This window comes from Equus caballus, chromosome 15, assembly GCF_041296265.1.
Source record: "Equus caballus isolate H_3958 breed thoroughbred chromosome 15, TB-T2T, whole genome shotgun sequence".
Classification (NCBI taxonomy): domain Eukaryota; kingdom Metazoa; phylum Chordata; class Mammalia; order Perissodactyla; family Equidae; genus Equus; species Equus caballus.
Window position 1 is genome coordinate 87,253,877 of NC_091698.1, and position 12,257 is coordinate 87,266,133.

At 44.2% G+C, this 12,257-nt stretch overlaps 1 protein-coding gene across 14 annotated transcripts in view; it reads left to right on the forward strand.

Moving 5' to 3' along the window:
* The window catches only part of ITSN2 (intersectin 2), a 134,455-nt gene that overhangs the window by 107,609 nt on the left and 14,589 nt on the right, over positions 1-12,257 (forward strand). For all 14 annotated transcript variants that reach the window (XR_011426544.1, XR_011426545.1, XR_011426543.1 and 11 more), the window contains one exon: positions 10,421-10,542. Coding sequence is in view for 10 of the 14 variants with exons in the window: in XM_070236576.1 (XP_070092677.1) it covers positions 10,421-10,542 (122 nt within the window). In the remaining 4 variants the exon portion in view is untranslated. The remainder of the gene's footprint in view (positions 1-10,420; positions 10,543-12,257) is intronic.

Sequence of the window (12,257 nt, forward strand, 5' to 3'; positions counted from 1 at the left end):
AGTATGTAAGGGACCAATCATGTCACTTAGACACAAAAAAGAGCTAAAGGACAGTACGGTCCCTGTTGGCTTTTTCAGTGCCGTTGGACTATTTGGCATTAGAATATTTATTCCTAAACCCTTTTTTCCTCTAGAATTTAGTTCAACAAGCATATAACCAGGTCCAGTTTATACATGCTGTCATCAGTGTTTACCTCGAATAGGACTGCAGTGTAAGCACCATTTAAAATGGCCTGGAATTTCAAAGTGTAAGACTTGAATCAAGAGACCTAGATTTAGGAATTTTGTAGCTCTAAATTCTACAGTAAGTCACGTAACCACCAAGCTTCAGATTCTCCATGTATTTATCCAGTAGAGGTCAAAGTTGTGTCGGTTATTCAGAGGGTTGATCAGAGGTTGTAAACTGTGATACACAAGTTGGTAACAAGTTATTTTTATTGTTAGAATTGAAAGTTCTATGTTGGGCGAACATGAAGAAACTACTGTTTCATGACATCTCTTCGTAATATTCTGTATTCTGAATAGCACATTAATACCTTCAGTTGAGTCAGTGTTATAAGTCTGGCAGCCTGGAAAGTGATGCAAATATTAGCCTGAACTAACTACTTTCTGAGGCCGAGTTCTGCACTTTTGTCTACCATTAAGAGTCTTTGCTGTCTTTTAGACTTAGGATGTTTTACAGTAGATTCAAAAATAAAAATAAAACCAATGAAATTTTGCTTTATTTACTTACATTTATCAACAGAGTTGCTTTTGGAAGTTCTAGAATACAATCACGCACTGCATAACGACCTTTCAGTCAACAGCGGACTGCCCCTGTAACAGTGGTCCCGTGAGATTGGTACCATACACCATCTAGGTTTGTGTAGGTACTGTAGGGCTGGAAGAAATTTTCCTCTGAAGGGTCTCGTAGCTGGTCTAAGGAATTGACATGAGACAGATTAACAGGAGAAAAACAAACAGAAGTTCAATAACATGCATACATAGGAGAAACCAGGAAAACCAAGTAACTCACCAAAATGGCTGAAGCCCTCATCTTGAATACCATCCTGAGCTAAAGACAAAGGAAGATGTTGGAGGTGGGGAGAATCAGGGACTTCAAAGGGAAGGAAGGCAATTCACAAGTGGGTGAAAAGGAGCAAACGTTTGGAAAACAAGTGTTTGGCCGCACAGAAACAGAAGAAGACAGAAGGGAGCCCAACAAACAGGCTTTTTCTAGGTTTCTTCTGTCTACCACCTAGTTCATGTGATGCTAAGGTGATAGCTCACTTCCTGAGACAGGTTTTTTTATCTGAATTATTTTTAGGCAGTTAAAGGGAGGTAACAAGAAAAAAACTTTCTGAGTCTTTTGTTTCTTAGAAATAATCAGCCTAAAATAATCCTCATGTTAAAGAGACACATTTTGGGGTGGCAAATTTTGTTCCCCTTCAGTACACTCTATGATGTTCACACAACAGCAGTGAAATCGCCTAACAGCACATTTCTCAGAACATATCCCTATTATTAAGAAATGCATGACTGTGCTTCTGTTTTCTGATAGCCAAATATTTTGCTTTCTGATGGTCTGCAGCATTAGAATACAATATGAACTTCCCTTTTGTGCTTAAACAAGCAACCGAACACCTGATGGCATAGAACTTGACAGGCATCAGAAAGGCAAGAGTTTTAAAAATTATTCAAGAACTATTTAAATTTCCAAAAACAAAATCACAAATATCTGTGGCTTCAAGGTGGGGAGCATGCTACCTGGTACATAGTTTGTATTCAGTAAATATTTGCCAAGCAAATAAAATGCTATTCTTTTACAAAATAAGATATCCAATAATTTTCTAGTAGCCTGATAAAACTTCAGTATTAAAGGCAGCCTTCAGAAAATGCCCACAGTTTAGTCATCTGGATCTACTGTTAAAATCTTGTCTTTTCACTGAACTTAAACCCAGTGAGACTGAAAACCATTATGTGAAACTCTGGCTGCTTAATTTGGGCACACAGAGAATAGCATTGTTCAATGGCATTGCTCTCCTCAGAATGGGCAAGGACTTTTCTGGGACTTTATGACATAATCTGAACAAGTCCTCTTTGTATTAGTCATCACAAATTGTCTTTTGTCCAATCTGTGGAATCGTCACAGATCTCTCTCTTCTCCTTTCTGAAGCATCTCTCATTTGCTTCTTGTTCTTGCTTGTACTGTAATTTATTTTTATTTTATTTTTTTGGTGTGAGGAAGATTGGCCCTGAGCTAAATCTGTTGCCAATCTTCCTCTTTTTGCTTGAGGAAGACTGTCGCTGAGCTAACATCTATGGCAGTCTTCCTCTATTTTGTATGTGGGACGCCACCACAGCATGGCTTGATGAGCAGTGTGTAGGTCTGTGCCCAGGATCTGAACCTACGAACCCTGGGCTGCTGAAGCAGAGCTCGTGAACTTAACCACTATGCCACTGGGCTGGCCCTGCACTGTAATTTAGAACAGAGGCTCCCAACTATGGTGGGACATAGAGTTTTCATAATCATTATTCATTATTTATAATTTGTCTGTCAGTCTCTATGTCCTCACACAAGTGTGGGGGGTCTTGTGGCCCAGGCCCCCACAAATTATTCCTCTGCAGCTTTGACTTGGTAGTAAGCATGATCTCTGATTTTTTGTACTTTCCCCTTCTTCTTATCTACCAAAAAGAACTTACCAAGAAGTTTTCCTCATTCTCTCTGACCGCCTATGGTTAATATCAGTGTTCTATCTCCTGTAGCTCAGAGTTCATCTTCACATCACATTCTGTAAATACTTGTTGAAGACCTACTATGTGTCAGACACTGGGAATATAGCAGATCATATACTAGGCAAAAATTCCTGCCCTCTTGGAGCTGACATTTGAGTAGGATAAGACAGAAAAGAAACAAAATGAAGAAGTGTGTATTGTCTTAGAAAACTAAAGCAGGTTAGGGGAAGGGAGGCTGGGAGGGGCAGTCGTGGATCTAGAGGGATTTCAGTTTTCAACAGGCTTCTCAGATAAAGCCTCTCTGAAATGGTGACATGTGAACAGACTTGAAGGACATGAGGAATATCTAGAAGAAGCCATGTTGATATCTGGAAGATCATTCTAGGCAGAGAGAACAGTGCATGCAAAGGACTTGAAGCAGGAGCATGCCTGGAATGCTTGAGGAGCAATGTGGAGGCCAGTGTGGCTGGAACAGAGGGAAGAGCAAGAGGAAAAACTAGGACAAGGGTAACCAGGAAGATGGGAATACTGTTTAGGTTCTTGTGGACTGTTTGTAAGAACTTTGGCTTTTGCTCAGAGTGAGAAGAATCCATTGAAGGGTTTTAATCAGAGGAGTGACAGGGTCTGCTATGTTTTAACCGGATAGCTCTGGCTTGCTAGTTTAAGCAGGAGGTGAGGGTGAGGAAGGAGTCAGAAGCAAGGAGACCTGTTAGGGGCTAGTTCACTAATCCAGGTGAAAGACGCTGCTGGCTTGCATCAGAATGACAGTGGTGGACCTGGGGAGAAGTGGTCAGATTATGGGTATATTTTGAAGATAGAGCCAACGGGTGGATGGAATTTGGGGTCTGAGAAGAAGAGTATCAAGGATTCTCCGAAGATCTCTGCCTGAGCAACTGGAGAGATGGAGTTGCCATTAACTGAGGTGGAACATAGTGAAGGGGGAGAAGTTGATTTGGAGTTTGGTTTTGGATATGTTCCTTCACTCACCTTCCTGGTATCCAAGTGGAGAGGCTGAGTAGGCAGCAGCAGACATGGTGGGGTTCAGAGGGCATGTTCAGGCTGGAGTATAAATTGGGAGTGTAGCAGTACATAGATGATGTTTAAAGCCGTGAGACGTCTGGATGGGACCACCAAGGCTGTGAGTATGTAGAGAAAAGACTTCCAAGGGCCGAGCCTTAGGTTCCAACATTAAGTCTGGGGAGCTGAGGAGGACCCAAGAAAGGCGACTGAGAAGGCCTGCCCAGTGAGTTGGAAGGGTTTGAGACGAGGTGGTGACCTAGAAGCCAAGCGAAGAAGGATTTCACAGAGGAAGGAGAGATCAGCTGTCTCTCTATGTGATTGGTCAGATAAAACTGGGTACCTTTGCCAAAGGAGGAAGCTTACAAAGCTCTTCTTCAAACTAAAACGTTTGAAGTAATGTTAAATGTATAATTTTCCAGCTACATTCAGTAAATGTTTTTACACAGTAATATAGATCTTCGGTATTTGTTGAAATTAGTCCTATGGATGCTTGAAAAGAATGTGTATTCTCTTGGGGGCCGGCCCGGTGGTGCAGCGGTTAAGTTCTCCCGTTCCGCTTTGGAGGCCCAGGGTTCGTCGGTTCGGATCCCAGGTGCGGACATGGCACCGCTTGGCAAGCCACACTGTGGCAGGCGTCCCACATATAACGTAGAGGAAGATGGGCACGGATGTTAGCTCAGGGCCAGTCTTCCTCAGCAAAAAGAGGAGGATTGACAGCAGATGTTAGCTCAGGGCTAATCTTCCAAAAAAAAAAAAAAAAGAATGTGTTTTCTCTTGTCTGTGTTCGTTATATTAATCCTGTTAATAATGTAGAATCTTTCGTAATTCTTACTAATTTTCATTAAGAAAAGTAGGTCCACTACTGTAATTATAGATTTTTCTCTTTTTTTCTGTTCTTTCTTTTTTGGGGGGATAATTCTATCTTTTTTTATTTTAAGCTTTGAGACTCTTCTGTTAGTTGCAGATACAGTCAGAATTAGTATATCTTCCTGGACTGTTTGTGAGATCATCTTATATGGATCCTTGAAAGCCTATTTCGTCTGTTGCTAATAAAGCCTCCCCAGCTATATTTTGTATTTGTGTTGCTTTTTCCAGCCGTTTACTTCTAACATTTCTGTAACTTTATGTATCTCTCAAACTGCCTGAAATCGTCTTTATTGCCCCCTCACTTATGAATGAATGATAGTATCAATAGAATTCTAGTTTGACAGTTATTTTTTCTCAACACCTTCTATTGTTGAGTTGAGTTGTGTGTAGCCAGTCTGGTTGCTGTTCCTATGTAGTTATTTTGCTTTTTCTCTCTGTTTTAATGTTTTTTTTTTCTCCTTAGTGTTTTGCCATCTAGGTATGGATTTATTTTTATTTTTTCCCTAATCAGGAGTCATTTTTCCTCCTGAATCTGCCGAGTTATATCTTTCATCAGTTCTAGAAAATTCCCAACATTATAATATTACCTCTTCCCATTCTTTCTGTTCTCCTCTCATAGACTCCCATTTGGTGTATGCTGGGCCTTGTCGTTCTGTCCTCCATGTCTGTTAACCTCCATTTTATGTTTTCTGTCTTTTTGTCTTTCTGGGCTGCATTCTAAGTAACTTCAGATCTGTTTTCAGATTTACTGTTTCTTTCCTCAGATGTGTTTGATCTACTATGTAACCTATTAATTTATTATTTCCATGATAATATTTGCCATCTTTCTTTGTTTTTTTCCAAATCTGCCTATTCTTTTTTTTTGGTGAGGAGGATTGGCCCTGAGCTAACATCTGTGCCAATCTTCCTCTATTTTTTGTATGTGGGATGCTGCTACAGCACAGCTCAATGAGCAGTGTGTAGGTCCATGCCTGGGATCCGAACCCACAAACCCCAGGCTGCCAAAGCGGAGCACATGAACTTAACCACTACACCACTGGCCTGGCCCCTGCCTATTCTTTTTTATTTTTTTATTTTTATTTATTTATTTTTGTGTGTGTGTGAGAAAGATCGGCCCTGAGCTAACATCTATTGCCAATCTTCCTCTATTTTATGTGAGATGCTGACAGAGCATGGCTTGACAAGTGGTGCTAGGTCTGTGCCCAGGATCTGAATCTGTGAACTTTGGGCTGCTGAAGTGGAGTGCACAAACTTAACCACTATGCCACTGGGCTGGCCCCTGCCTATTCTTTTTTAAAGACTCTTCTTAGGGTTTCAGGTCCTTCATATATGTCTTGAGTTATTTTAAACATATGTATTTTACATCTCCTTTTCTGTATTTTGTTCTATTATCTTATGTTCTTGCATTTTTTTATTTAAGGTGGATCATTCCTTGCTTTTGTGATTTTTTACTTTGAACTCCTTTTTAGTGAGACTTAGTATTTCTGTGGAAATCCTTGGAACCAGGGTTGTAGGAGAGACCTTCCAGAGCAGTTAGACGTTTCCTTTGACCAAGCACTGTAGGCATCACCAACCAGGGACCAATTTTTGTGTTAACTCATTAGTTCAGGAATTCTTAACTCCAAATTTGTGTGAGATGCAAGCCCAGCATTTCTATTCTTTAGCCAGCAGAAACTAAAAACTTTCTTGTCACATCACTCTTCTGGCAGGAGGATTTTTTTCCTCGTCCACCCTGTAGTCTTCCTTCTCCTGCCAGAGCCTCCTCTCACTGGCCAAACTCAGGCAGAAGCCAGCTCAGACAGGAGCTTACGAAAGCAGCCTGTGGGTTGGCCTCCTTGCAGCATGGAGCAGAGCAGGTGGAAGGTGACAAACGCGTGTGGGGCAACACAGTAGTCTACTATTTGATGATTACTCCCTGACCCCCGTGGTCAGAACCCTGGACTAATTTGATATTATAGAACTGTGTTAGACACGGCCCCTAATCTCCAGTGGGAGAGACAGACATAGTGACCATGTACAGGTGAACTACAACACGTCTCATTATGTGAAGTATCGAAATACAGATGCAAACCAGCACCCCGGAAACACGAAGGAGAGGCAGTCTGGGGGTGAGTGGAAGAGGGAATGGGAAATGCTTCCCTGAAGTAGGATCACGTGAGCCACACCTTGAAGGGCTAATGAGGTGGCTCTGCGCGGAAGAGAGGACAGTGTATGACTGGGCCCAGGCCAGGGTGGCTAGAAGCTGGGCGGCATGATCAAAGATAGGCTGTGGCCGGATTGTGGAGACTCTGGAGCCCTGTGCTACAGACCCAGGACTTCATTCTGCAAATAACAGGAGCCATTGACTATTCTATTGGGGAAAAACACATAATAAAAAATGTAGTGCCTGGCTTGAGCTGTTCAATAGAAATCGAATGTAAGTCACAAACGCAGCCCCATATGTAATTTAAAATTTCCTAGCAGCCACATTAAAACAAACAAAAAAAACATTAAATTAATAATTTTTTTACTTAACCAAGTATTATCCAAAATATTATCATTTCAATATGTGATCAATATAAGAATTATTAATGCGTTATTTTACATTCTGGGTTTTTTGTACAAGGTCTTTGAAACCTGTGTGCATTTTACACTCACAGCACTTCTCTGGACTGGCCACAGTTCAAGTGCTCAGTGGGCACATGTTGCTAGTGGCTACGTATTGGACAGTGTGGGCACAGAGGATGGCAAAGGATGTATTCTACCAACAAACTATAATTTCTCGGTTCTCAGAAGATTCACTTCCCCTCCCCTCAAAAAAGAGGGTTCTGTGGTCAAATAGGTGTTGGGAACTCTGCATTCGTCAAATTAAACTTTTTTTTAGGGCAGGATTTCTCAGAGCCTAATATGCTAATGTGCATTGTGGCCCTACAAGAGAAATACACAGTCTGCAGCATTGTCCCGTTCATTTGACCGTACAGGGCTGGAATGCCAGGAACACATTTTAGTATCAGCTGGATTAGGGGGAACAGAGAGTCTGGAAGCAGGCAGAGGCAGAAAGACAGAAGGAAACACCAGAAAGAAGAGAGTGGCAAAGTCTGGGAGAGGAGAGACTTGAGTGTCTGAAGAAGCAGGTCTTCAGAAGGGCCAGTGCCGTGGGCAGGTGGAGGAGGATGTGATCTCCAAAGGGGTTGCTAGATTTGGCAATGCCGAGGTCATCATCACCTTCACAAGAGCAGTGTCAGTGGGGCGGTGGGACAGAAGCCAGAGTGCCCTATACTGGAGAAGTGACAGGGAGAGCTGGGGGACTGGCCAGGAGTACAGACCCCTCTAGTGATGCTTGGCGGTGAGACCAGAGAGAGGGTTCTTGAGGAGGGAGCAGGACGGAAGGAAGGGTGCTTGTTTGTTTTAGATGATGGGGTGGGAGAGGCACTTAACCCTGTGTGCAGGCTAAGAAGGAGCTAGTGGAGACTGACGATGGGGTGTGAAGGACAGGGAAGGGTCCTGCAGGAGAGGGCTGGGTAAGGATGCTGGCTTTGGGAATAAATAGGATCCCCGCATCCCCGAGAGGGGAAGGAAGTACAGGGATGAGAGCAGGGAGATAAAGGGAGGAGGTAAAGGGGCAGTAAGGCTTTATTTGTTTCCCCTGACATCAGGGGTAAGAATGTCTGACTGTGAAGGTACGGGTCAGGTTGGAAACTTGAAGAGAGAATAAAAGTTTAAGAACCATTGTAATGAAATGCAAAGGGGACCGCCAGGGGTGGAGTGCAAGGATTGTCCGCACATTCATCCTGATAAAGCTAATGTATGTTCCCGCCTTAGAAATGGTAAAACGTCTGAGACTTTTCTTATTATTCCAAGATACAGAACAGATAGGCTGGTGCTTGTGGGTTTTAATGTAAATCATTGTTTCTCAAAGTGTGACACACGTATCCCAATGGTACCCGACACAGTGGCATGCAAGATAGCACCCAAGAAGACTAGTTTTATTTTAATGGTTATATATTTTAATGACTATCAGAAGAAACATAACCAGCACATCAAACCCATGATTTCCTAGATATTTAACTCAGACACAAGTGAATTTAGAGAAAAATATAACATAAATAATAGTAGAGATAGAATGTGGATGTGGCAGAATGTGAATGACTGAAATTTGTGAAACACTAGTGTAAGAGGTGGGGTAACCTTAGAGACTGTTCTAATTGCCTCCATCAGAGTCAGCTGGCAACTCTGACCTGTGACTCTGGCTCACATCACCATCAGCAACGTCCCACCAGCTGTACGGCCACCACATCTAGCCTCCTTGCTCCACACAACCTAGTCAGTCAGTCATCTGTATTGTCACCAGCCTTACTGGTTCCAAACACTCACTCACGCCTGCAGCTCTCCCCAGCAGGACAGAATCAAATACAACCCCCCGAAACGCTGGGTACTTTTTGAACACGACTGTGGCACTATGATTTCTTCTTGGTAGCACCAAACATAACCTGCCGTATTCAATTTTGGTTTTACTGTGGGAGTAAATTTTTTAAAGCTTTTGGCAACATGTGCAGAAAACAGAACAGCTGTCTTCATTAGAACTTTCAGTAAGCCCAAATCTGTGCAAATATATAAAAATTCAAAGGCGACAGAAAGAGAACCCCCCTTTAAAAGCCCAGTGTGATCCTTGCATTTTCTGCCTCTGTGGCTTTCTTCATTTGTTCCCAGTGTCAGACAAGCACCCACTTGCGGACATGTGTGTCTGGAGTCCCTGCCTCAGGCTGCCCCTTCCCCTGCTGCCTCTGCTCACCTGGTGGCCGCAGGGATCAGGCAGGCTTCTTTGTCCTTCTCTCTCCCGGCTTTTGGCTTTCGGATGTGCACCGCTTGCTGCCTCAAGGTGTAGCTTGCTGGGTACCTGCCTGCTTTTTCTTTGTGTCTGAGGAAGGGCTTCCTGTCACTGGGCATAAGGCAAGCCCTCGGCTTCTTACCAAATGACTCTGGAAGTACGTCACACTTCACAATTTGACCTTTAGTTCATCCCCGATGTGCCTGTAAATTGACCCAAAGTGTATGCAGTACACCTCACCCTGCTGCAAGACACTCAGGACTTCCCTCAGAGTCACTTAGGGCCACGGTGTATCCCAAACCAGGAGTTCTTTGTCCTAGGGGGCTAGGCATGGTTTCATTGGGGACTTCAGATTTCCTAACTTTAGCTCTTTACTTTGAGAAATCTAGAGAAATGTTTCTCAAACAGCTTTTAAACAGTCACTCACAGTAAGAAGTACATTTTACATCCCCAAATACATACCTAACTAAAACTTTTCACGGAACAACGCTTACCAATGCTGCACACTTGATAGTTTCTATTTATAATTTTACTGCTGGGCCTAATCAGCATTTAAAAAAACTAAACTGATGTAATGACCCGCTGATAGCTCACGACCTGCAGTTTAGGAAACACTAGTCTGAAGCATTTGGTTCGTTTAATCATTACAATAACTTTGAAAATGTCTTGAGATGGTGAGAATAGCATAGATTCTTCACAAGCTCAGCACAGTTCTGATCTCTTTGAGGCCATTCTAAAAATTCTTAATTCTGTCATTACTACTAAGAGAAGAAGTCAGGGCCACATTGAAATGTTACAGGTGTGGCTAATGAGCTGCTTTCGAGCAGGTGGCAGGTCGTGAGGCCCGCTCTTCGCAGGTGTGTGCTGCTCCGAGGACGTCCTGCGCTCTGTGGAAGCTGTGTTGTTCCTTCAAGGCAGCATTTGTAAACCTAGCATGTCTGCTGATAAATGTCTGTTTTCTGCAAAGAAGACTGAAATCATATTTTGAAACTCTACCCTGTTTTTCCATAGGGTGTGCCGATCTCCAAACCCTGGACACCATGCAGCCAATAGAGAGGAAAAGGCAGGGCTACCTTCACGAGCTGATTCAGACTGAGGAGCGGTACGTGGACGACCTTCAGCTCGTCGTGGAGGTGAGGGGCCCCTGCCGCCTCGCTCCAGGAGCATCTCTCTCTGCTGTAGGGGATGGGGGTCCTCGGTCTCAAGGGGAGGTTTCCCCTTTGCTGTGTAAATTCACAGGCGTGACAGGAGCTCTCACACCCTCAAAACGCTTTCTCTGCCCATTGGAGAGTGCTTGAAGAGTTCAGTCAACTCTTTCCCCGAGATTAGGTAATTCAGAGTGAAGAGAGAACAAGAGGGCACTCAGGTGCCTCAGGCGCATGTGGCAGAGGCCCCATCAGGAAGGACAGGGTCCAGAGAAGGGGGGAAGGTGCTGAAGCAACTTATCTACTTCAGCTTTTTGCCTAACTATATTTACACTGCTGTTTGACACCTGACATTTTCATAAACTTTAACATTTCCAGGGGAATTGTGAAGCAGTGGGAGTGTTCACCAAATGTTTGTATCAGTTTGGAAAACCAAATAGGAGCTTATTGTAAAATATTGTCCAAATATCATATATTTACTGTTTTATGTTTGTGCCTATTTATGTTACCAGTGACCTCTAAGCTGATGACAGCTGTTAGAGTGACATTGTTTTTTTTGAGTAAGATTAGCCCTGAGCTAACTACTGCCACTCCTCTTTTTGCTGAGGAATGCTGGCCCTGAGCTAACATCCGTGCCCATCTTCCTCTACTTTATACATGGGACGCCTACCACAGCATGGCTTTTGCCAAGCGGTGCCATGTCCGCACCCGGGATCAGAACCGGTGAGCCCTGGGCCGCCGAAGCGGAACCTGCGAACTTTACCTCTGGGCCACCAGGCCGGCCCCTAGAATGGCATTTTAAAATGATTTGTGTCTGAGTAAGCAAGATAACACTTGATAGTTCTATTATACTTTTGTTTCCAGTCAAATAAACAAACCACCTGAGGAGAATTGGTGTCCCCATAGGCCCAACAGGTGCACCATACACCTGGCCGTGACCTGGATAGCAGCATGGAGCAGAGGCCGCACCCGCCTGCATCTGCCCCCCGGCAAGGCCTGCCCCTGGTGCCTCCTCCACCCTAAATGCAGGCTGCGGGCTCCAGACATGGCCTGCTAGTTCCTCTCACGTGTTCACTACAGTGCACAGCTCGGTTGACAGTGTCTCCCTTCCCCCCAAGGCTGTGAGCTCCTGAGACTCTGTATCCTTCATTCTGCATCCCCAAAACGTAGCCTGGCCCTTTGCAGGCCTTCCCACCAGTACTGAATAAAGTAGGTGTGTTTATGTCTGCACCTCTGTGACCAGGGCAGATGGCCTACAAGAGGAGCCCATCATTCTTATTCATCCCTACAAGTGTCTGCCCTGCTGCTGGTCACATTGCAGTCCGAAGGGATTGTACATGGGTGCAGAAGTGCCTCTCTGATGCTAGCACAGGAGGTGAACAGGGGCCGGGTCTTGCCCCACCTCAGAGCAGTTACTCAATCCCTTGGGCCTTGGTTATTCCCACTCTGTCCACCCATGAGATGCTCTGAGGGGCGAGGAGTCACGGGCACTGTTAACAGGCAAGGCCTTCTCATCACTGTTCCCATGGGGGGTCCCAGAGGGCCTGACCACCTTCTCCTCCTCTGCTCACCTCACTGAGGCTGACACAAAGCAGACAAGTAGAACGAATAAACAAAGTAACATAAATTACTCAGTGAGTGAAGAACAGGCAATGCCTGTCCCCCAGGAACCCCTCAGAGCAGATGGGCCGTCTTCCAGGGCT